At 39.2% G+C, this 25,997-nt stretch overlaps 1 protein-coding gene across 2 annotated transcripts in view; it reads left to right on the top strand.

Moving 5' to 3' along the window:
- Positions 1–25,997, top strand: part of doc2b (double C2-like domains, beta) — a 182,789-nt gene that overhangs the window by 137,145 nt on the left and 19,647 nt on the right. For both annotated transcript variants that reach the window (XM_057357618.1, XM_057357609.1), the window contains 2 exons: positions 7,521–7,595; positions 9,547–9,656. In XM_057357618.1, the coding sequence (XP_057213601.1) occupies positions 7,521–7,595; positions 9,547–9,656 (185 nt within the window). The remainder of the gene's footprint in view (positions 1–7,520; positions 7,596–9,546; positions 9,657–25,997) is intronic.

A 25,997-nucleotide genomic window follows, 5' to 3' on the forward strand; every position in this document is an offset into this window, starting at 1 on the left:
AACATTAGAGGACTATTAGTTAGAAAGATATGAATTGAAAGTTAATTATTAGAAATAATATTGAAGGGTTTTATTATGTTTAATATGTTTTTAATGCTTTTTTTTTTACCAAACCAATGACTACCGACCCTGATTGTAAACCCTAATTAGAGTACCCTAATTTTAGTGACCCTACCTTTCGGATCACTTGACAGAACTGTTTCTCAGGATCTTGAAAGTCTTTCGATTTGTATACTTATTATTTAACACATGAAGTTGTTTTATTGCAAAACTAAATTTTATTTAAGAATGTTTATAATTACAAAATAAAGAATAGGTGATTAACTTTTAACTGGTAGTGTATATAAGAAACTGGACCAGTTTGTCTGTAAGGACTAAACATTCTTCCATATGTGCTATTCCTTGTTTGTTGTATGTATATTCTTTTCCACCAAAAGAATATCAATTTCTGCAGAATGGGAATTAGTTTACAAATAAATTCAAAAGTTTATGCGTCTCCTGCTCTTTGCGTGTTTATTTACTAAATGTTTCTACTAATTTGATCAATAACAGTAAACAAGTCTCTCATCCATTTAGGTTTAGGTTTATTTCTTATATAGCACATTTCTACTGCCACTACAATATATCCAATAACCATAAAACAAGAAATATTTTTTAAAAAATGAAAACACCCTGGCCATCTGGCGTACCGGGCATTTTCCCAGTGGGCCGCTAACATATGGGGCGGGAACGGAGGCGATGGCCGCTAACGTATGGGGTCGTAACGGACGCGTTTGCTGCTAACGTATGGGGTCGTAACGGACGCGTTTGCTGCTAACGTATGGGGTCGTAACGGACGCGTTTGCCGCTAACGTATGGGGCCGCTAACGTATTGGGGCCGTAACGGAGGTGTTGGCCGCTTTGACGGACGTATTATGAATGCGAATGCATGCAACACGAATGCAAAAGACACGTATGCATGTGCATGCACCTAGCGGAAGGTTATTCCATAAACGAGCCCCGGCTATTGAGAAGGCCCGATCACCTTTCCGCTTAAGTCGGGACGATGGAACCTGGAGCAGTGATTTATCAGCAGATCGTAGGTTTCTTACTGTCTTATATAGAGTAACCATATCTGACAGATACACTGGTGAGAGACCATTCAAGATTTAAAAAATCATTACTAGTACCTTAAAATCGATCCTATAAGTCACCGGTAGCCATTATAGGTTTGCTAAAAAATTGGGGTTATTCTATCACTCCATCTCCTTCCAGTCAATTGTCATGGCTCTGCTTCATTTAGTCATGTTTTTCTTGGTCCTGTAGCAGAGTCATGACAAAGCCTTTGGTTATGTGTGGAGAGAAACATATTATTGTCCTTTTGACAATAATATACGTTCTCTCCAGTGTCTCGTCTCTGTTCCCGCCATCTCGTTTCCTTGTTATCCTTCCCTGAGTGTTTCATTACCCACACCTGCCCTGTGTCGTTATCCCTTGTTTGTCTTACCTATATATACCCTCTTGTTTCTTTGTCTTGTGCTCGTGTATTACGTATGTTTATGTGCGTGATGTTTGTGCTGCTTCGTGTCATCGTCTTGCCTTGTCCTGTCCGTGATCCTGTTTTGTTAAGTAAATTGTTTTAGTGTTCTTTAGTTTAGTTTGTTTACTGTTCTTGCTTTTGTTTTGCCCCCTCATGGGAAGTCTTTTGTTTTGTATTTATCGCTGTTCTGTTTTCCCCATCGAGGGTGTTTTGTTTTGTCTTTTGTATTTATTATTAAAGTCTTGTTTTGTTAACCCCGTCACTGCCTGCCTGCATTTGGGTTCACCTTGCCACACCCGTGACAGTCAATAATCTGGCAGCTGCATTTTGAACAAGATGTAATCTATGTACCACTGACTGAGACAATCCTAAATACAAGGCGTTGCAATAGTCCAGCCTGGTTGATACAAATGCATGGATGATCGTCTCCAGATTACTAGGGGACAGCATTGGTTTTATCTTGGCTATTAACCGAATGAAGTAAAATCTGGTTTTCACCACTGTATTGGCTTGTTTTACAAGGTTCTGAGTCAAAAAATACACCCAAGTTTTTTGCATAAGGATGGTTGTTTCATTTAAACATTTGTAAATGTACTCCAAAGATTTTCCTTAGAAATCAGTGCAGAAGATGCAAATAAAGCCTGCAGGTTTCGTCTGGGCTTGCTTGTATTTCCCATAACACATTTGGCATCCCTTCTGTGCTTTTGTTTGTTGGCAAACACAACAGAACAGATTATCTGCGATTAAAATAATGTGCTTGGGAATACATGGGAATATTTAAACATTTTTTTTTGTTGTTACCTCTGTAAAAGGATTTCTAGATAAAATTGTATTTTTTCACTAAACTACAAAGCAAAATGAAAGCATGCATGGTAAAAAGCATAGACCATTGAATGTGCAGAATCTCATCTGTTCCTGTGTGGGTGGGTGTTTATTTGCATATGGTCTTCGTACCGCAGCTATGGACCCAGAGGTGTCTGTATCTATGTCTCGCCTCCATGCATGCATTCATGGCTTAAGAATGAGATGAATCCATTGGGTGCTTTCACACCCATGCTAGTATTAATTTATCTTTCCATCTGCTGTGGAGGTTATGGTGGAATCCTGAGAACACCATCAATCAGATGGGCGTGAATGTGTCCTGCCACGAGATGTTTAACGGTTCCTTGCCCCCGAACGGCTATTCAACACCCTGAATAAGGACCTCATGTGCATCATGGATTGGTTTTCAGTCTTGCACTGGTGTATTAATACTCTTTGTATAGAGATTCATGGGATTGTCTACACACTTGTTAAAGGGAAGGAATGTCACCACTTAAAGACATTTTTTATGAAATATTGCTGATTTAATTGCTTTTATTATAAATTATTCATCCATGCATTTTTTTAATTTCCATTCAATATGAAAATAATGATTTTAAGATGAAAGCAATTGCTACATTCTTTTCTTATTCCAGAACCCGTTCCCAGCTTCATTTTCATGCCAAACTTTTTGTCATGCCTTTTGCTCATTTATTCTACGTTGTTTTGTATTGTCAGTTTCTTTTCAGACACCCTATGTTTACCACCCTCACGTTTGTCTGCAGAGAATTTTGGGCATGCGTCTTTGTACGTGTGTCTCATTGGCGTTTGGAGCCCGTACAACTCACGGCCATTGAGAGTCATCTGTGTTGGAACCTCCATCTGCTCTCATGAAATGCACTTGATTTCAACCAGCCCTTTCCTTTTAAAGAATCTGGCCTGTTTCAGTTTTAAGCCGAGACCATTTCCAACAGGATATAGTTCATTCAACAGAAGAAAGATAAATCATTTGTGAGATAAACCGATTTGGACTCGTTGGCTGTTGATGAGGAGACAGGAAGAGAAAGGCCATGATGGGCTGCATGGAAAGGGTTATGAATAAATGGGCACAACACATGGCCTCGCAGATGGGTACCGCCCATCTCCTGTCACACTGGCCATTTTTCAGACTTCTCCATAATTATGATCAGCCGTCCATTCATGAAAATCAGGCTCTGTAACACACATTCATTGTCGGCTGCACATTACAGCATGCAGGTACGAAAAACCTCAATTCATCTGTATTTAATGCATCTTCCAATATCGTATGAGAGCAGCGCAATGTATTAAATCAACACGGCGGCCATTTCTCTTTATTGATCTACTTGGTGCAGACAGACCGCAGTCCCCATATGTTATGCAACCCTGAAACACAAGTGCCTGTCTTGATGAAACGATAACTCGGGTGTCACCATCAAAGGCATATATCCGTCCCGTGTGTTTTATCAAAGTGTTTTAGACGTATTGGAATTGCATTTACAACAGTGGAAAGATGCATGTATAGTGCAAATAGGGTTTAGTTTTGTGCTTGCTCTCGATTTCATGACAGGTTGTGTCAGTTCACATTTATAGTGAGTGGACCTCAGAGGCCGATTCAGCAGCCCCTTCAAAGAGATCAACATCTGTAGTCCACACACACACAAACATACTCGCAAACACAAACCGAACCGAGCAAAACAAACCTGTGGATCTTTGAAAAGCGCTTTGTAGATCTGATGAGGGTGCTGCGCATGTTTATTGTGAAAATCAGAAAGGTGGACGTCTGCGTTTCTGTTAGGAGTCCAAGATATATTTTAACCATTGTTAATTTCGTATGCCAAAACCAATGTAGTTCCGTTGGATAGGTTCAACCAAAAATTTTGAACCACTTTATGGTTCTTTTCATCTTTGTAGCGCGATGTTTACCAGAAAGACCTGTATAAATGTTCTTGATGTGCTGAACACAAAGAAAGATATTTGGAAGAATGTTTGTAACAAAACAGTTCTGGGGAACCATTGACTACCATAGTAGGATGAACAACTACAATGGCAGTCAATGGTGCCGCAGAACTGTTTGGTTTCCTACATTCTTCAAAATATCTTCTTTTGTGTTCAACAGAACAAAGACATGTATACAGGTGTGGAACAACTTCTAAATGAACAAATGTGACCCTGGATCACAAAACCAGTCTTAAGTAGCACGGGAACATTTTTAGTAAAAGACAAAAATACATTGTGTGGGTCAAAATTATCGATTTTTCTTTTATGCCAAAAATCATTAGGATATTAAGTAAAGATCATGTTCCATGAAGATATTTTGTAAATTTCCTACCTTAAATATATAAAAACTTTATTTTTGTGAGTGGATGGTCTGCCACAGTGCCCCTGATTAACAACTTCAAAGGCAATTTTCTCAATATTTTGATTTTTTTGCGCTCTCAGATTCCAGAGTTTTAAACGGTTGTATCTCAGCCAGATATTGTCCTATTTTAACAACTCATATATCTATAGAAAGTTTATTTATTCAGCTTTCAGATTATGTAAAAATCTCAATTTAAAAAAATTGACCCATAAAACTGGTTTTGTTGTCGTGGGTCACAAATTATGGCAAGAGTTTTCTCTTTTCAGTTTCATCTGAACTATCCCTTTAACATCCCTGTAACCTAAAACACAGATTTCTTAGTCATCTACATGGTTTGTTAAACAACAAAACTAGCAAAAGTTAGCTTGTCACCCAGCCTGGCATTTTTGTCCTCGTGCAATGGATTTGTCGTAGAGAGTGAGTTTTTTCACACCCCCTCATGTTCATTTGTTTTAGCTCTCAGACTCTGTTGTTGTGTAAAACGCAACACTGATGATTATTTATGCTTTTGTGGTCGTTCTGAGGTGTGAAGCCTATTTGACAAGTTTAAACTCTATAAATCAGAGAAGCAGAAAATAAGTCATTAGGGGTTGTGGTTCTGACAGCCCTTGTGTGTCGGGATGGAGAGTCTGGCCACTTCTCTGGTCCTCTGAGATCTGCTCATCTCACACATGACTGCACTTGAGAGTCTCGGGGCCCGAACGAAGGACCTTACAGTAATCTCACCCGAGAGAAAGTTCTGGGGAATGAAATGCATCACTGAAGCATGGACAGTTTACACGCCAGCATGATATGCTAATGCTGGAATTTTGCTTTTTCTGATGTTCGGATGGGAAAACCAATTAGATCTATACAGCAATACAACAATGAACAAGGAAAAAGTAGTTTAGATGTGTCCGTCTAATAAAATCTCATCACCTTTATCCTAAAGGATGGTTGATGGAAAATTCTTTCAGTGTTTATTTTATAAATGCAACTACAGATTTACCCGAACTGTTTCTGTTTGTTCTAAAAGTCAGTTTAGCTATCGGAACTCCAGGAAAGAACACGTTCTTGAGAAATTTGTGTTTAATACATAAAATTCACAGGCACATTCCCATATCAAAGTTGCCCAGACACAGTGGTGCTCCTGAATGCGATGGTTGCAGCAAGTTTCTAATTTATATGGCATTAATCATTAATACCCTCCATGCCAATTGATGTTCGGTGGTTAATCTCAGGCGGAGGGCTTCGGTAGTTGTGCGTGTGGTAGAGCTCAACTCGGATCACTGTCAATATAATCAGACAAGCCGTCTTATAATTTCTTCCAGGATCCACACAGTCAATTTCCAATCCCAGAACACAACTACAAGGACGCTAATTCATCAGTAAGAGTGTGAGATGGACAGATGAGATGATTGGGTATCAGGTGGTCTTTCGGTTAGATCAGAGTAAAGCGAAGTCTTCCCTCATATAATTCAATTCAATTCAATTTTATTTATATAGCGCTTTTCACAATGTGCATTGTTCCAAAGCAGCTTTACAGGAGCAAATAAGAAAAACACAGAAAGGTAAAACACAGCACAGTGCATGGTGTTTATAGACCAAGCAAGATCATTATAATAAATAATATCTAATAAATAAATAAATAATAAATAAATGCAAATATAATCCCACAGTATCAGACAACAAGGAGGATTTGCATTGATATTTAGTCTAACGTCTATGCAGCTTTTAGTTAAATGCTTGCCAAGGCAGACATCACTGATGTTATTGCTCATAATCGGGCTTGGGGGTTTTTCGCAGACACGGATGATGCTTTGTATGGTGTTGCTTGTTGAGGAGAGGTGTGCTGCTACCTTTTTAAGCAATCTGACCAATGACTGGTTAAATTCCATAGAAATACCGTAATACCGTGCATTTTATATTTGATAACTTTCCTGTTTCTTTTTCTTTCTACACTAGTTGTTATTAGGTCTCTCTACAGTGTATTTTCTGTAAAGCTACTTTAAAACAATCCCAAATTGTAAAAAGAGACAGAAATGAGTTGAATTCAAATCATGACAAGCCATATTTACAGGTCAGAATATCAGCGTGGCATCTTTCAGTTTAGAAAAGTAAGTGGCCACATGAGATGCCCGAGCAACCGTTATAACTCTGCTGCATTCAGACAAAGAATAGTTTAGGGATGCTTGCTATCCTTTTGGGAAATACCCACATTTTCTTTTAAAAATTCTCGTTTCATTTATTATTTACTCATTTTAATTGGATTTGTAGCAGAATATAACAGCATGTGCATGCACACGCACAGTACAAGTAATCTTGCTGTTTTAATACTCCCACACATCATCTCATTTCAGACCAGAAAAAGGCCAAATTTTCCAAAATATTTTTGGTAAACATTGAAAACAGGTCCCACAGACCCAAACACCACATGTGGATTAAGTAAAAAGGCAACAACAATGTTATTTTTACTAACACGGTTGCTCAATTCTGATATTTCTAACATTTCCACACAGACTGATCGAGCTTTCTGTCCAGAAGAAAATGCTTTTCCAGTCTAAAATGTTTCTTAATCTAAAATATAACACGCAAGCTTCAGAAGAGAATTTCTCCTGTCATGGAATGGCAAAATCTCTGTGTTTCTAATTAGCTTTTTTTGGCTGGATGTGAAACAGCGCATCTTGTTAGAAATGCAAGAGTTTGACATGAATTGGAATCTAAACCCTTTGGAATCGATCAGACTGACAAGCGGCTTTGTGCCTTTGACTTCACAGGATGTCTAAAGATGCTTGTTTTTCATATGGCACTCTTTTCTTCCTCTCTGCTTCTGTCTCGCAGGGACTCAAACCCATGGATCACAATGGGCTGTCAGATCCCTATGTTAAGCTGCACCTGCTGCCGGGAGCCAGCAAGGTATGTTTGTGCTTACACCTTGAATTACATTCTCTTTATGCAATGTTAAAAGACTTTAAGTTGATCATTTATAGCTTTGAAAGCTGTAGACTAACATGTCCTCTCCATTAACTTTTATGAGATCCAAGAACATTTACAGCTGTCAGTTGTTTTTCCCTCTTAAAATCATACAGCACTCCTTGAAACAGACACTGGTGCAGTCTCTTGAATCTGTAACTAGCTCAGTCCGTCATGTCAAGGTCTCGAATCCTATAATCATACGGACCGGTGGTACCTTGAGATCTAAATGCCAATTTTTTCATGTCATCCTCTGTGAGACCACAGATTATAGCCCTTATTATAACTCATCTGTTTGTGACCGGTGTCCTCCCTGCTCATCTTGCCAACAATCCACTTAGCAGCTGACTGTCATTGTCCTTTTGTGTGTGTAAACTCTCCTTCACAGGGTGACTGAGTAATTGAATAGGGAAGGATATCGCAGTTATGCCATTAGGATTAGGAAACACCTCACAGATGTGCTAGATGAAACAGATCTGAGTGTTAAACGTGCCAACTTTAATCACCATAATAGTCTTGGGTTAAATGATTTGAAACACAAAATCATATCAAGACTAACTAAAGACTGTTAGAATCTCATAAATGAGTCATTTGCATAATTAATGGCTCACTATATCAAAGAAAAATAACAGTATCCACCTCTCTATTGATCTATGTTGATCTATACGTAACAATGTTTCTTTCTTCTTTAATCTTTTTTTGTGCGTGTTTATTGCTTTATTATCTTTATGCAAATATGCAAAACAAGTAACTAGGGGTGCAATTACACTATATCGTTTTTACGGTTTGATGGATGTTTAATCCTATTGGTTAAGCTGCCAGCACATGACCTTTGTCAATATGTTTTAATGTTTTTTTTTCTTTTACTGCTAAGAATCTTAAAATTCCTTTCTTTAATTGAAGTTTGTTAAAATTCTTTCTTTTCTTTTCTTTTTTTAAATTTGCACACAAGGTTCAGTTAAACCTTGAATCTTGTCAGCTTTAAGACAAGATAATATTATTGAAATGATTGAACATTTTTTGGAAATAAAGCTTTTGAATATAAAATAATAATAAAATAATAATAACAAATTAAAAAATATATATATATATATAATGCTTTTATATATTTAAAATAATTTAAAAATATGATTTTAATATTTGAAAAGATAATAGAAAAAAATATTCAAGATGAATTTTGTTTGTAAGTTATATTTGGCTTTACAAGTCACTTGAATTTAAATTGTTTAAAAATCTAGTTTCATATCATATCAAATGAAGTTGAAATTGGTTCAATTATTTTTTTTTTGTTAGTTGAAGTAACGGAAGACATTTGTAAAAAGTCCAATGTGTATTTTTTGGAGGATCTATTGACAGAAATGCAATGTAATATACATAACTATGTCTTCAGAGGTGTATAAAGACCTTACATAATGCAGCGTTATGAGCAACTTCTATCTACATACACCGCAGGTCCCCTTACATGGAATACGCGTTTCTACGGTAGCCCTAAACGGACAAACTGCTCTACAGAGCTCGTTTCGTAAATACGTTTTCTCATTCTGCAAAGAAGCAAAAACATAATGACATCTTTGTCCTGTGTTAGCCACCTAAGCGTTTCGAAAGGGAGGGGTGGAGTGAGCCGTTTGTTGCCATTCGCAACCTCACCACTAGATGCCGCTAAGTTTCATACACTGGACCTTTAACATGACTATACATTATTTTTTACAGTGTGGCTATACAAAAAATGAGCAAACCGCAAGATTCAAATTTTGAAAAATAATTACAGTATAAATGTACAGTGTATACAAATGATGAATGATGGTTCACAGTGTTTGGAAATATCTGACATTTGATAAAAGTGTGTCATTGCACACAACCACTAATCTGCGTGAAAATGGGTCTTCTTTTCCAGGCCAATAAGCTCCGCACAAAGACCCTACGCAACACTCTTAACCCTGTCTGGAGCGAGACCCTGACGTATTACGGAATAACAGATGAAGATATGGTTCGCAAAACACTCAGGTACCTGTGTAACTACTGGATGTGTCAGTCCTTCCTTCAAAACCTATTTTTTCATCACTTAAAGTCCGGGTAAAGTGAATTCTGAGAATTGTTTCTAAACACATTATAGATGTTACAAATGTATTGCTGAAACACATTACAAAGACTCTGAATTGTGGAATTAAACCGTTAAACAGTTTTTCACCAATTCTCTCTTCAGGATATTTTTGGGCGGGGCTAAAACTTGGGATCGATGACGAAACGGAGCATCCGAGCATGCATGGCCCCTCCCCTATCACTATAGCGCCTAGCATCAGGTGTCTGCTCAATCACAAACTCATGGTTGTAAGCTTTCACGCTCTCTCACGCTCTCACTCTGCCCAACTAAACAAATCTCACACTAAAATAACAAGCAAATGGTAACGCATACGCAAATGGACGGAGGAGAATCACTGTACGTGATCGCGATGTGCTTCAGTGAATGATGTTTAATTAACAAATTTCGAGACGAGCACGAGCAGATAATCCACCGGGCTGGTTCGCTATCAGCAATCTCAGCATCTACCTTATCAGCTCAAGAGAGAACCACTACAAATAGACAAAGCTGTCTGGTCACATTTGACTTCTTTTTTGAAGCTGCTAGCGTCTGTTTTAAATTATAATCCTGTGGAGTAAACCGTGTTTTCAACAAAAGTCCTGAGTGCTTTTTTAAACGCCAGCGCCAGCTTCTTTTTCTGCACCTCAGAGTGTCTTTTGAGGTTGAAAAAAGTTCAACTTTTCTGAAAAAAAACTGCCCTGTCAAGCACATATTTCACAGCTAACCAATGACAGAGACCTGTCGCTTCCATAACAACATGCGAGGAACGTGATTGGTCGATAAGGCCCAAACTCAAAAAAATAAAATGGCGGCCGAAATGCCCGTTGGAGCATAGTTTTGTATAAATGTAAGTTTAATTTCCACTTTCAATAACTTTTGATATTGAATAGCGAGCATTTCTAGCGAGAAATTACTATTGTAGTTTTTAAATATGTGATTGGTTAAAGCAAAGATGCTCTCTGTTTATAATTCAGATAGAATTCTGTTACGCTGCCTACGAAGCCTGTCTCTCTAAGATGCCTCCGTGCACAAATGCTATCTTTGAACATTGCTGGCTGCTATTTGTAACCACATTGCTGCGAGTAACCACCAATCCCGGACAGAGCTCGGAAGAAACTGCCGGGCTCGGAGCCCTCTCCCCGGACAGTACGCCAAATACGCATACCCTTTAACCTGCATTATTATCTGCATAGGCGAACTCTATTGATGAATATCGCACGTGTTTGAATTCAAATCATCCCATTAAAATGTATTCACATAATTCACATATAGCCTACTGGGCTGGGGACTCGGGTTGAGCGACGTGAGTGGGCGTGGCTTCAGCGCCAACAGAGGACACGCCCCCAGCGTTAGAGAGTCCTACTTATTTTTCCAAGATTTTGATAACTTGTTTTATTTACTTTATTTTATTTGTTTTTTTCTCCATTCAAATTTGGCTGGGTGGTTAATAACACACTTTTCTGTTGTGTGACAAACACATAGAACACATATTTTAATGTCACTTTACTCGGACTTTAAGTGATATATTGAAACATTTGTAACACATACAAATGTGACAATTGTAACTTCTGTTGGGTTGCTATTGGAAATAATAGTATATTCATGGGTTTTAGACACGTGACGTTTTTGGCGTGGGACCTCTTCGCAATACAAATCCTGTCCATAGATTAATAAACCATACCCACGAGTTTCCAATCCGTGCCCTCAGTTTTGTAAATAGTACCATTGATTTTTTAAATCCGTACCACAAATACATAAACTGTGCTCACGCTTTCACCATCCATTCCCACAGTTCCCACAGTTTGGCAAATTTTAAATTTTAAAATGACGTACATTACATTTATAGAAATTGATTATAGAAATGAGAATTTCTAGAAACTAGATTAAAGAAATGTTTATTATTATGTGTAGAATTAATAATGTCAATATTAAGTAAAGAAGCAAATATTTAATTTTATTAATTCCCTGTTTATTAATTAAAACCGTTTGTTAATGGTATGGGCATTTCGCCTTATTTTCATGAAATTTCATAATGAATAAATAATAAAAACTCGCACGAGTAATTGTGCGTGTGCTCCACGTGAGAAACACTGAAGCGCAGCCCTGCATTCAGCAGATACTTGATTACAGTTTTCTGTCCACTGGCTTTTAGATTTTCTACTATTTATTGTAACATTGATTAGACACTGATTTATTTGCAATCGTGTTATTCTCCACACAGCAAAGTCCATGTGCAATTAAATGTATTAAAAAGAAACCCTTCTACAGTAGGCTATCTATTATCTCAAGTCACGCCATTGTTTAATATTGGAATAGAAAACCATAACGTTTCACAAAGAACATTTCCTTTAAGGCCCGCGCAATTATGGCAAAAACCACAATTAGCCTATTTATTACTGTTCTTGATATTATTGTTGATATTAGATTAGATTTTACATTGAACTCTGTTAAAATGAATGGTGTATTTTTACATAAACATCCAAAACAAACTGGTCCTGAAATATGTCATTACATTTGTAAGGAATCAAAAGCGTGAGCACGGTTTATGAATTTATTTGTGGGTACAGATTTCAGAAATTCACAGAGGGAACGAATAACAAAACTGTGGCCACGGATTTGCAGGGCATGTTTTTTCCTCTAACAGGGACCTCGCAGCATCCGTACGAGGATATTGTAAAACATGAACCCATTTTTTTTTTGGTTTTGCTGTTATCACAGATATACACATGTTGTTGTACGGTCCTACAAATGGCGGCCGCACCGCTGTGTGACGTCACGTGAAACCCATGAATAGGTTGATTTAAACTCAACGGTTGGGTTTGTGCATATTTTACCCAAGCTTGAGTTGAAATAACCTAATGTTTTATAGAGCGTTGGTGGTTTACTTGAGGTTCGTAGCATGTGTTGGTGGTGACAGAAAAACAGAATACAAGAGAAACTGGCTCACAAAGCAGATCAATTTAAGTAAATAAAGCATTTGCAGGGCTTTTCAAGAATGAGCGGTGATTAGAGTGTGATCCTACTATAATAAGAAACTAGAGAGAATATAGATTTTCTTTTAATGAAGTGACCACGATCGCATGATTCCTCTGCACATTTGGAGTAAATTGAAGTTAACACGAGCAGTTCTGTAATCGGTTGGCAAGGCTGAGCATCCTTGGGTTATGATTGGGTAGGTAATTACATTCAGAACAACCATTTGCCTTCAGAACAGCTTTGTCCTCTTTGGAGCACTGCCATACAGACCCTGTATAGAGTGTAGTGGGATATTGTACCTTCAATTCAAATGAAAAGCCACCAGTTGATGGACCGGTGAAGGAGGTTGAAATATATGGAAGCATATTGGTTGCTATTTTCAACACATCGAATTTTGCAACACCCAACGCGCTGTGTGTAAATGAAAATGCAATCCCAAATGTTCGACCTGTTAATGTTAATGCATTTAGAGAAAATAACATTTGAATTTTCATTTTGCTACAGTTTTGCTTGACTATCTTAAACATATATAATCAATCCGGGGAATGCATTTTCATTTTGGCGCCATCCGCCATTCAGATGGCGCCGCGGATGACTGCCTCGGTTTGGAGTGCTCTAGTACTTATGTCTTTTTTGTTTGTTTTTCCTGTTTTAAGCTACTCTTCTTCTATCACCTTTACCAGGGACGAATTGCTTAACATTAAGCAATGCCCTTCTATCAATCTTTTCCCTAATTTTGAAAATTCAGACGTCTTACTGGACATTTTACTCGGAGGAGCGGCAGCTCTGTACAAACGCTCTAAAAGACGCAAGCGGGGAAAGCGAGCGGGTGCGCTCATCAGACTCCGACGACGCGGATTTAGGACCCCGCTGCCGAGTATACACCTGGCGAATGTCCGCTCCCTTACCAACAAAACGGACGAAATACTCTTACTCACCAGGACAAACAAAGATTTTTCCAACTCCGCTGCGCTGTGTTTCACAGAAACATGGCTCAATGACACCATACCGGACAGCGCGTTACATCTGCCGGGTTTTCAGCTGTTCAGAGCGGATCGCATTGCCGAGTCAACAGGGAAGACATGTGGTGGTGGATTATGTTTTTATATAAACGAAGGTTGGTGCAGAGATATAACAACACTGAAGAAGATGTGCTTTTCGTACTTAGAAGCGTTCTCTATCAACTGCAAACCTTTTTATTCGCCACGCGAGTTTTCCTCATTTATTCTCGTGAATGTTTACATTCCTCCACATGCTTGTGCGAGCGCGGCGCTGCAACAGCTGGCGGATTACATCACTGACACGGAGCAGCAACACCCGGATTCTCTTATTATTATTATTGGGGACTTTAACAGAGCAAACCTCTCCCGTGAGCTGCCAAAATACAGGCAGCATATCACATGCCCCACCAGAGACAGCAACATTCTGGATCACTGTTACACCACAATACGGGATGCATACCACTCTGTTCCCAGAGCAGCTCTGGGTCTCTCTGATCATTGCCTGGTTCATCTTCTTCCGACCTACAGACAGAAGCTTAAATCTGCCAAGCCTGTAGCAAGAACAGCAAAGAGATGGAGCAGCGAAACAGAGCAGGCCTTACAAGCCTGTTTCGACTGCACGGATTGGAGTGTCTTTGAAGCTGCAGCCACTGATCTGGATGAGTTAACTGACACAGTGACATCCTACATCAGCTTCTGTGAGGACATGTGTATTCCCACCAGGACTCGCTTAACATACAACAATGACAAACCATGGTTTACAATGAAACTGAGACAGCTTCGTCAGGCCAAAGAAGATGCTTACAGAAGTGGGGACAAAGTCTTGTATAATCAGGCCAAAAACACACTGACAAAGGAGATAAGAGCAGCTAAGAGAAGCTACTCTGAAAAGCTGAAGAACCAGTTTTCAGCCAACGACCCTGCATCAGTGTGGAAAGGCCTGAAAGACATTACCAACTACAAGCCATCATCCCCTCAGTCTATGGGTAATCAACGACTGGCTGACGACCTGAACGACTTCTATTGTCGTTTTGAAATGCAGAGTCTCACCCTTCACACCCGCCCTGACCCTATCTCTGCTATACCATTAACACCTCCTCTTGACATTCAACCTGCACTTAAGATCTGCGAAGAGGATGTTTGCCAGCTTTTCCGCAAACAAAAGATCAGAAAAGCACCAGGCCCAGACAATGTCTCACCCTCCTGCCTGAAAGTCTGTGCGGAGCAGCTGTCGCCCATCTTCACTAATATTTTTAACAGATCTTTGGAGCAGTGTGAAGTCCCTTCATGCTTCAAACGCTCCACCATCATCCCTGTACAGAAGAAACCCAAAATATCTGGACTTAATGACTACAGGCCTGTTGCTTTAACATCTGTGGTCATGAAGTCATTTGAGAGACTTGTACTGGCCCACCTGAAGGACATCACCAGACCACTTCTTGATCCCCTCCAGTTTGCTTACCGAGCAAACAGGTCTGTGGACGATGCAGTAAACATGGGACTGCATTACATCCTACAACACCTAGACAGACCAGGGACTTACGTCAGGATCCTGTTTGTAGACTTCAGCTCGGCCTTCAACACCATAATCCCAGACCTCCTCCTGCCCAAGCTTACCCAGCTCTCTGTGCCAACCTCTACCTGTCAGTGGATTATTAACTTCCTGTCGAACAGGCAGCAGCTAGTGAGGTTGGGAAAATTTAAATCCAGCACATGTACCATCAGCACCGGAGCTCCTCAAGGATGTGTTCTTTCTCCACTGCTATATTCACTCTACACAAACGAATGCACCTCTACAGACCCTTCTGTCAAACTCCTGAAGTTTGCAGATGACACCACAGTCATTGGCCTTATTCAAGATGGTGATGAATCTGCCTACAGAAAGGAGGTTGCTCAGCTGGCTGCCTGGTGTAGTCAAAACAACCTAGAGCTGAATGCATTCAAGACAGTGGAGATGATAGTGGATTTCAGAAGGAACCCTCCATCACTTCCTCCCCTCACCATCCTGGACAGCACTGTGGATACTGTGGAGTCATTCAGGTTCCTGGGCTCCACCATCTCTCAGGACCTGAAGTGGGAGTCCCACATAGACTCCATTGTAAAGAAGGCCCAGCAGAGGTTATACTTCCTCCGTCAATTGAGGAAGTTCAACCTACCACAGGAGCTACTGACCCAGTTCTACTCAGTGGTCATCGAATCTGTTCTGTGCACTTCAATTACTGTTTGGTATGGCTCGGCCACCAAATCAGACCTACGAAGACTACAACGGACAGTTCGTAGTGCTGAGAAAATTATTGGTGCTCCTCTGCCCACACTTCAGGACCTGTACGATTCCAGAGTGAAAAACAGGGCAAGAAAAATCATCATTGACTCCACACACCCAGCACACAAACTCTTTGATCTGCTGCCCTCTGGCCGGCGCTTTAGAGCACCAAACACCAGGACTTCCAGACACAGAAGCAGCTTCTTCCCCCAGGCAATCTCCCTCCTAAACAGATAACTGCTCCTTAAGAGCAATATTCCACTTCCACTACTCCTATAGTGTGCACTATAGTGCCTTATTATATCTACATCTTATGTATACATGTATATAACACTACCTCTACTTACTAAATTATCCATTTGCACAAGTGTACATACAATCTGTTAATATGTTTATTCTACTATATACTACCCTGTACAATGTCTCTTATATGTTATTATCCCCCATTTTCTGTAAAATAGTCTTTATTTTATATATGCACAATTTAGAATCTTTTAGACTGTAAATCGTATTATATTGTATTGTCATTGTGTTGAATGTCTGTACTAGAAGCTTCCAACACCAAAGAAAATTCCTTGTGTGTGCAAGCACACTTGGCAATAAAGCTCTTCTGATTCTGATTCTGATTCTGATTTTCATTTTGCAACTTAAAGAGCGTTAAAAATACCCATTAGTGTAGGAACTGAGAAATGTAATTGATATAATTGAATTTTTATTTTCATTTTGCACTTAATGTTGCACATATGTTATTTAAAATGTACTGTATATTTAAATACACAATTGCATTGTCATTTTACATACTGCGTTGCCATTTTGCGTGTTGCATTTCAAATTGAAAATAGCTACCAATATGCTTCCATAGAAATATACCTCCCGCTTTGTGCTGCAAAGCTAAAAGTTTCAATGATGTTTAGCCCTTCTGATTGAAAAGATCATATAAAGATGTTTGACCCGGCATTCATGTAGTCGTGTATCTGCATTTTAGAACATGGCAACGTAGTGTTTCTTCCTTTGGGTGTGCTGTAGGTCCTGCACATGTTCGTCCAACATGTCTCTCGAACATACAAATCATTCCTGACAGAATGAAACTAACAGCTTTGTGAAGGTTGTAACATTCGTGAAAACTGTTGTGAGAGTTTATTCTTGCCCAATTTATTGGCTAAATAGTTTATCAGTTAATGTCATTGACTAAATGTTGGGTATAGATGATACCATTTGTTTTTGTTTTGTTACGTTTGGTAGAACAGCCAATATCATTAGCAATACACTCAACAATTCACAGTGATGGCATGGAAGAACCATTTTGGTTGTCCAAAGAACCATTTACTCAAATTTGATAAAATTGTTCTTTCTTTCTTTCTTTTTCATTATCTAATCAACATTTTCCACTACGAAGAACGTATTGTGAATAGGAAGGTTCTTTGGATGTTAAAGGTTCTTTATGGAACCATTTGGCCACAAAGGGTTCTTCTATGGCATTGTTAAGCAAGTTTTTAAAGCGTGTACCTCTACTTTTTTATAAATTACAAAAATTAGAATAATAATAGCATTACCAAGGCATTGTTAATATTAAGAAACTCTTCATTAAGTTAAATTGGCTCCCTATAGTCGCTTTTTCTTTGAAAAAGATTTTTTTTGGAACATTTTATTTTATTTTTATTCATTTTTATGAACAAAACACGGTACCAGTAAAAAACAAGAATAAAAGATAAGAAAAAAAATCCTGACATTCTTATCCAGAGAAAGTTAAAAAGTAGCACTTGACAGAATATTTAAAAAAAGTAAAAAGAAAAAAAATTAGGAAGGAAACAGATAGATTAACTAGGTTTTTTTTTTTTGTAGGTTTTTTTTAAGATGTGTTTCAATTGGTGCCTGCTTTTGTTGAAAAAAGTCTGATTTCAACTGCAAATCTGCTGTTATTTTCTCATATGTATATATCAGTTCCAGTCTGTTTGTCTTCCTGGCTACCATTAACAATATACGTAGTATAAATAAGTGGAATTTACTCAATTGTGGATACACAATATTTTTTGTGATAAATAAATGAAATCATTATTTAAAAAATACTCTCAACGAGGCATCAGGATTGGAAGTATGAACATGTTGAGATCCCTCAATAATGTGTCTCGCATGTGACCATTGCTCCACTTTCTTTCTCAACACGAAGATCTGATCTCCTTTTCTAATTGTTTTATTTTGTATAAGGCAGCACAGCACATACAAGACAGCCAGATGTTTGGGCATCTTTGATGTTCTTTTAAAAGAAGTCTGTAGCTGCCAAATAATGGGATTCACTGAAGAAGGCAAAAAGCCATCATTTCTGTGTCATATGTGCTGTTTTTTTTAATGTACAGTACACATCCTGTGTCAATAGAGCGCAGTGATTTTTTGTCTTAATGGAGAAGGTTTGGAATATACTAGAGTTACGCGCAAGACGTTTTCTTATTTTTCTTTTCATTTCTAGATCTCTTCACTGCTAATCAACAGAACATGAGACACATTTGCAAATATTTGCAGTTACTGTAAAGTCTAACCTTTCCATTCGGCCACCCCTGTAAGCCATATAATGTTGCCTGGTGATCTCACACTATCTAAGATGTCACTTGCTCTTCTTGAGTCACATTTAATGCCTCGCAAACACGGCCGTTGCAAAATGGGTTGTTTTTCACCGGGCTTGATTATTTCGTTTACATAGAAAACCCTGTGCAGCGATTAAAATGCTGCATTAGGATAATAGCGCAGACAAAGTGGTGGTAAAGATTACACCACAGAAGAACATTAGTCTGCACTTGTGTGCATCATTGCGTAACAGCTGCGTTACACACACAATATCCCTCAAATCCATTAAACGCAGATTAACCGAGTTGCATGAGCGAAAACCCATTTACAATCTTAAAAGAATCGGTCTATGTCTTTCTAGTTTAAAGTTGCAATATGAAATAGGATTTTAAATGGCAAATAAAAGTTTAGCTTTACATGAATGAACAACAACTTTATTGCATTTTTAATGGTCAATAGAATAAATGTCAATAGATAGAAATAACAAAACATTGTGTGGCTAATTTAGTGTCACACACATGTTCACCTCCCTGCTGTTGGCAACATATGTCACCAGATTTGAATAGGCTCATCGATTACTGAAAAGCACGTTTTGGTCTTTGTCATTGATAAGCGCTGAGCAAGCGTTAAAGGCTTATTAGATTTCAATTTGAGCTTGATTAACTGTTACTCAATATAGTTTAGTTTGCCATTGCTTGTAAAAAGCCATTCTTTTCCACATAGTTTCTATGCAAGTATACGGAGATATATGTCCCCCAGGTAGAAAAAGAAATATTATTAAGGGCTTGGCACTCTGACCAGATGTGCTTGTATTTAATTATGACTATGTGCCTTAATTCCACTTTATTGGATATCATACATTTTCATTTAGCCTAATCACATTATAACTCATAAGGGGGTCAGCTAGAGTATTAATATCAAGTCGTTTCTTTGATTTGGGCTTATTCATTTCTGTCACCCTTTATAATGATGTGAATAATAGTAGAGGAAAGAGCAGGGCAATGAGGTGTTAAAGCAATGATACTACAATTATGTTTTTTTATACACATACTCTGTTCTTTTCTTGCAACACTGGCTTCTTTACTTTGTGTTATTATTTTAATTGTAAAGTAACTATTGGCCCATTCGTCTCATACAACAGAAAATAGTATTATGCCAAAGAGATTTGTCTTTTGTGAGTGGTATCAGTGAAACGTGATACAATATTCCTGGACTTTTTACTACATTGCATTTATTGTAATTGTTTTGCCACAATGATACAGTTGCTCTCTCCTCGATCCTACGCCAAAAAAATTGATTAAATGAAAAAATGAAAAAGTATATTTTTTTCAATGCAAAACAATACAATATTTTTTTTCATTTTTGTAATTTAATAAAACAAATGAAATATTTAAACTTTCATATATGTATGTAGAGGTATATATGTATAGGCTAATATATTGTGTGATATATACAATATTATATTATAATATATTAATATTAATTATATATTTTTTTCATTTAATTATATTTAAAATAATTAAAAATATTTTATATAACATAATGTAATATATATTTTCTTTTTTATTAAATTAATAAATGAAATATTAAAATTTTCATATATATGTATGTATATGTGTGTGTGTGTATATATATATTTTTTTTTCTCAATAATATTGAGAAAAATGCTCTACAAGATGCTCTACAAGATGGCGCCGCGGATGGCTGCCTCGGTTTGGAGTGCTCTAGTACTTATGTCTTTTTTGTTCGTTTTTCCTGTTTTAAGCTACTCTTCTTTAATCACTTTTACCAGGGACGAATTGCTTAACATTAAGCAATGCCCTTCTATCAATCTTTTCCCTAATTTTGAAAATTCAGACGTCTTACTGGACATTTTACTCGGAGGAGCGGCAGCTCTGTACAAACGCTCTAAAAGACGCAAGCGGGGAAAGCGAGCGGGTGCGCTCGTCAGACTCCGACGACGCGGATTTAGGACCCCGCTGCCGAGTATACACCTGGCGAATGTCCGCTCCCTTACCAACAAAACGGACGAAATACTCTTACTCACCAGGACAAACAAAGATTTTTCCAACTCCGCTGCGCTGTGTTTCACAGAAACATGGCTCAATGACACCATACCGGACAGCGCGTTACATCTGCCGGGTTTTCAGCTGTTCAGAGCGGATCGCATTGCCGAGTCAACAGGGAAGACACGTGGTGGTGGATTATGTTTTTATATAAACGAAGGTTGGTGCAGAGATATAACAACACTGAAGAAGATGTGCTTTTCGTACTTAGAAGCGTTCTCTATCAACTGCAAACCTTTTTATTCGCCACGCGAGTTTTCCTCATTTATTCTCGTGAATGTTTACATTCCTCCACATGCTTGTGCGAGCGCGGCGCTGCAACAGCTGGCGGATTACATCACTGACACGGAGCAGCAACACCCGGATTCTCTTATTATTATTATTGGGGACTTTAACAGAGCAAACCTCTCCCGTGAGCTGCCAAAATACAGGCAGCATATCACATGCCCCACCAGAGACAGCAACATTCTGGATCACTGTTACACCACAATACGGGATGCATACCACTCTGTTCCCAGAGCAGCTCTGGGTCTCTCTGATCATTGCCTGGTTCATCTTCTTCCGACCTACAGACAGAAGCTTAAATCTGCCAAGCCTGTAGCAAGAACAGCAAAGAGATGGAGCAGCGAAACAGAGCGGGCCTTACAAGCCTGTTTCGACTGCACGGATTGGAGTGTCTTTGAAGCTGCAGCCACTGATCTGGATGAGTTAACTGACACAGTGACATCCTACATCAGCTTCTGTGAGGACATGTGTATTCCCACCAGGACTCGCTTAACATACAACAATGACAAACCATGGTTTACAATGAAACTGAGACAGCTTCGTCAGGCCAAAGAAGATGCTTACAGAAGTGGGGACAAAGTCTTGTATAATCAGGCCAAAAACACACTGACAAAGGAGATAAGAGCAGCTAAGAGAAGCTACTCTGAAAAGCTGAAGAACCAGTTTTCAGCCAACGACCCTGCATCAGTGTGGAAAGGCCTGAAAGACATTACCAACTACAAGCCATCATCACCTCAGTCTATGGGTAATCAACGACTGGCTGACGACCTGAACGACTTCTATTGTCGTTTTGAAATGCAGAGTCTCACCCTTCACACCCGCCCTGACCCTATCTCTGCTATACCATTAACACCTCCTCTTGACATTCAACCTGCACTTAAGATCTGCGAAGAGGATGTTTGCCAGCTTTTCCGCAAACAAAAGATCAGAAAAGCACCAGGCCCAGACAATGTCTCACCCTCCTGCCTGAAAGTCTGTGCAGAGCAGCTGTCGCCCATCTTCACAAATATTTTTAACAGATCTTTGGAGCAGTGTGAAGTCCCTTCATGCTTCAAACGCTCCACCATCATCCCTGTACAGAAGAAACCCAAAATATCTGGACTTAATGACTACAGGCCTGTTGCTTTAACATCTGTGGTCATGAAGTCATTTGAGAGACTTGTACTGGCCCACCTGAAGGACATCACCAGACCACTTCTTGATCCCCTCCAGTTTGCTTACCGAGCAAACAGGTCTGTGGACGATGCAGTAAACATGGGACTGCATTACATCCTACAACACCTAGACAGACCAGGGACTTACGTCAGGATCCTGTTTGTAGACTTCAGCTCGGCCTTCAACACCATAATCCCAGACCTCCTCCTGCCCAAGCTTACCCAGCTCTCTGTGCCAACCTCTACCTGTCAGTGGATTATTAACTTCCTGTCGAACAGGCAGCAGCTAGTGAGGTTGGGAAAATTTAAATCCAGCACATGTACCATCAGCACCGGAGCTCCTCAAGGATGTGTTCTTTCTCCACTGCTATATTCACTCTACACAAACGAATGCACCTCTACAGACCCTTCTGTCAAACTCCTGAAGTTTGCAGATGACACCACAGTCATTGGCCTTATTCAAGACGGTGATGAATCTGCCTACAGAAAGGAGGTTGCTCAGCTGGCTGCCTGGTGTAGTCAAAACAACCTAGAGCTGAATGCATTCAAGACAGTGGAGATGATAGTGGATTTCAGAAGGAACCCTCCATCACTTCCTCCCCTCACCATCCTGGACAGCACTGTGGATACTGTGGAGTCATTCAGGTTCCTGGGCTCCACCATCTCTCAGGACCTGAAGTGGGAGTCCCACATAGACTCCATTGTAAAGAAGGCCCAGCAGAGGTTATACTTCCTCCGTCAATTGAGGAAGTTCAACCTACCACAGGAGCTACTGACCCAGTTCTACTCAGTGGTCATCGAATCTGTTCTGTGCACTTCAATTACTGTTTGGTATGGCTCGGCCACCAAATCAGACCTACGAAGACTACAACGGACAGTTCGTAGTGCTGAGAAAATTATTGGTGCTCCTCTGCCCACACTTCAGGACCTGTACGATTCCAGAGTGAAAAACAGGGCAAGAAAAATCATCATTGACTCCACACACCCAGCACACAAACTCTTTGATCTGCTGCCCTCTGGCCGGCGCTTTAGAGCACCAAACACCAGGACTTCCAGACACAGAAGCAGCTTCTTCCCCCAGGCAATCTCCCTCCTAAACAGATAACTGCTCCTTAAGAGCAATATTCCACTTCCACTACTCCTATAGTGTGCACTATAGTGCCTTATTATATCTACATCTTATGTATACATGTATATAACACTACCTCTACTTACTAAATTATCCATTTGCACAAGTGTACATACAATCTGTTAATATGTTTATTCTACTATATACTACCCTGTACAATGTCTCTTATATGTTATTATCCCCCATTTTCTGTAAAATAGTCTTTATTTTATATATGCACAATTTAGAATCTTTTAGACTGTAAATCGTATTATATTGTATTGTCATTGTGTTGAATGTCTGTACTAGAAGCTTCCAACACCAAAGAAAATTCCTTGTGTGTGCAAGCACACTTGGCAATAAAGCTCTTCTGATTCTGATTCTGATTCTGATTGTTATCATGATTTCTTTGATATAATTGTAGGTCATTTCAAATTTATAAAAACAAAGCAGTATACTATACTACTAAGTTCAGATATCCTTGTTTTACACTGTATTGTATTTTTGTTTAACTAATTGATAGCGTGAAATGTCATGAACTAAAGAACGTCTAGCTAGAGATCAGACTGCAGGAAACAACCTGTGGTCAATTCATGCCTTAGCAAACCCCAAATATTTAATCATCATATGCAGTCTTTCCCCTTCGAGATGGCAGCCTTGTGTTTGGAAGCTCCCAGATTTGTCTGGACTCAGTGTGAATTAATGAGGCTGAGAGTCTTCGCTTCAAAGGTCACGCTTCTCGTGCTTAAGCTGTGCAGTAGTGCAGGACTGATTCAACAAGGCTATAGGGAGGTGAAGCTGGAAAGAGGTTTAGGTGATGTTTGAGGTAAGGGTTCCAGATTCTCTTTCATTTTTGCAAGTGCTCAAGAGCTGTGATGTTGTGACTGTATGATACTGTGAAAACAAACGTGGCATGCCCGAAGAATGCGTGCTGTTCTGCGGTGCAGTTGAAAAGAATTGAAAGAGCAGAAGTGTGTGTGTGCATCTGTGCGCAGACGTGTGGATGAGGGACGACCCACCTGATGATTCACCGTCGCTTTTCTTTAGGGCTGTCTCAGCCAGTTTCCATGGTAACCAAAAGTCTCCCTCAAAGGCCTCCTTCAGGGACTGCTTTCGTCCTTCACTAAACAAAATTCAAAACGCCGGCACATTCGCTGTCTCACCTCTAGCGTTTATAAAAACTACATTTTCATTATTTCCTCATATGGCCTGCTGGCACTTAAATTTCAGTGCCCTAAATTTCCTAAAAAACAACATGTGCATTAAGGCCCAATCCCAATTCTATTTTCTACCCCTTCGCCTACCCCTCGCCCCTTCCCCTTGCCTCTTGAAACAAAGTGGCAAGGGGAAGGGCTACAAATTTTCCGCTAAGAAATGGGACACCACTACTACACTGTTATACGTCATCATATACGTCGTTGCTAGCTCGTCACGTCAGAGGACATGTGCCGATGCACCGGGTATATGACATAAAAATATATTTTCTAGTATCGTGCAATCAGTGCTGTCCGCTAGCAAACTTTAGCGATTTTTTTGCAAACGTTAAAANGAACATCACCGTAAATACTAACACAAGATTGAATGTAACATACATAAAAGGAAAAATTGTCATAAAAATCCTTATTAATGGCAAAAATTACTTACATTTATGGGTCTGCTTGCTCGAGTGAGCGACCATGTTGGAAATTTCTCTTAGCCCTTCGTTTGAAGTGAGGTCCCGAAAAATCTTCGTTTGAAGGGCTATCTGGCCCTTCCCCTTACCCCTAGCCCTCCAACCAAAAGAGAATTGAGACACCACTATCCCTTCACGTGAACGCGCCAAACGGAGGGGTAGGGGAAAGTGTAGGGGTAAGGGGTAGAATTGGGATTGGGCCTTAATCTCAGACAGTCTGCCACTACATCCCTGAACTAAGAGAGCTGTCTTTTACATTGGCTTGATCTCGTTTGGATCACTGAGGTTAAAAGCTACAAAGTGTAAAACTTAGGGTGTATTTAACATCGGATAAATGCCATTGCACCTGGTCTAAAGTTTAAGAACCTCCACATTAATACGATAAGATACCGTTGTTTTATCTCCATTATTTTTACTAATAAAACAAACTGGTTAAAAAAATAAAATGTATGGATGTTTCAGAGCTGTCGCAACTTCAATCGCTTGTGCCCACTGTCGCAAAAAAACTTAAAGCTGTTCTCATATTGTTGTTTAACTCTGTTGTCAATGAGTGTTTTTATGATTGTTCCATCTATCGATGTAGAATTAGATCGAAAAACTAAACGACCATGCCTGTCAACTTCCATTGCAATCCCTTCTCTCATTTGTTGCTGTCTCTTACGTGTAACTACTTAAGCTGCTCGTAATGTAACCAAGTCTTCAAAGAGCTTTTGACCTTTTTGACAATTTTGAATTTCAGAATGTAGCGTACTCGAGGTAAGGCTTTAGTCGAGCCTGCCTGGGCAGGAACTGGCTCTACGAGTGCAATTATGTTATAGTTTACACACACATGACGTTATCCGACCCACATCATCGCTACCATAAACAAAGTAATAGAATTTGCACATCGATTATGGCAAATTCGCACGCCAACAGTCAACGATTATTATATATTTAGTACTAAGTGACACAGACTATTTGCTTGGGGTACACTACTTAACTTTCGCGAATCGTCCCTTTGGGCCAAACTGTCTGGAGTCTAATAATACACATTTAGGCAACTATGCTACTCTTTCTCTGATTATTCTTACATATAAAGCAATAATCAATACTTTTTTACTCCCAAGTGAAATTTTGATAAACTATAACTATTGTTGTTTTATGGCATCTCTTAATTTGTTTGTAACGTGGAAAATCACCAT

This window comes from Triplophysa rosa, linkage group LG2, assembly GCF_024868665.1.
Source record: "Triplophysa rosa linkage group LG2, Trosa_1v2, whole genome shotgun sequence".
NCBI classification, from domain to species: Eukaryota; Metazoa; Chordata; class Actinopteri; order Cypriniformes; family Nemacheilidae; genus Triplophysa; species Triplophysa rosa.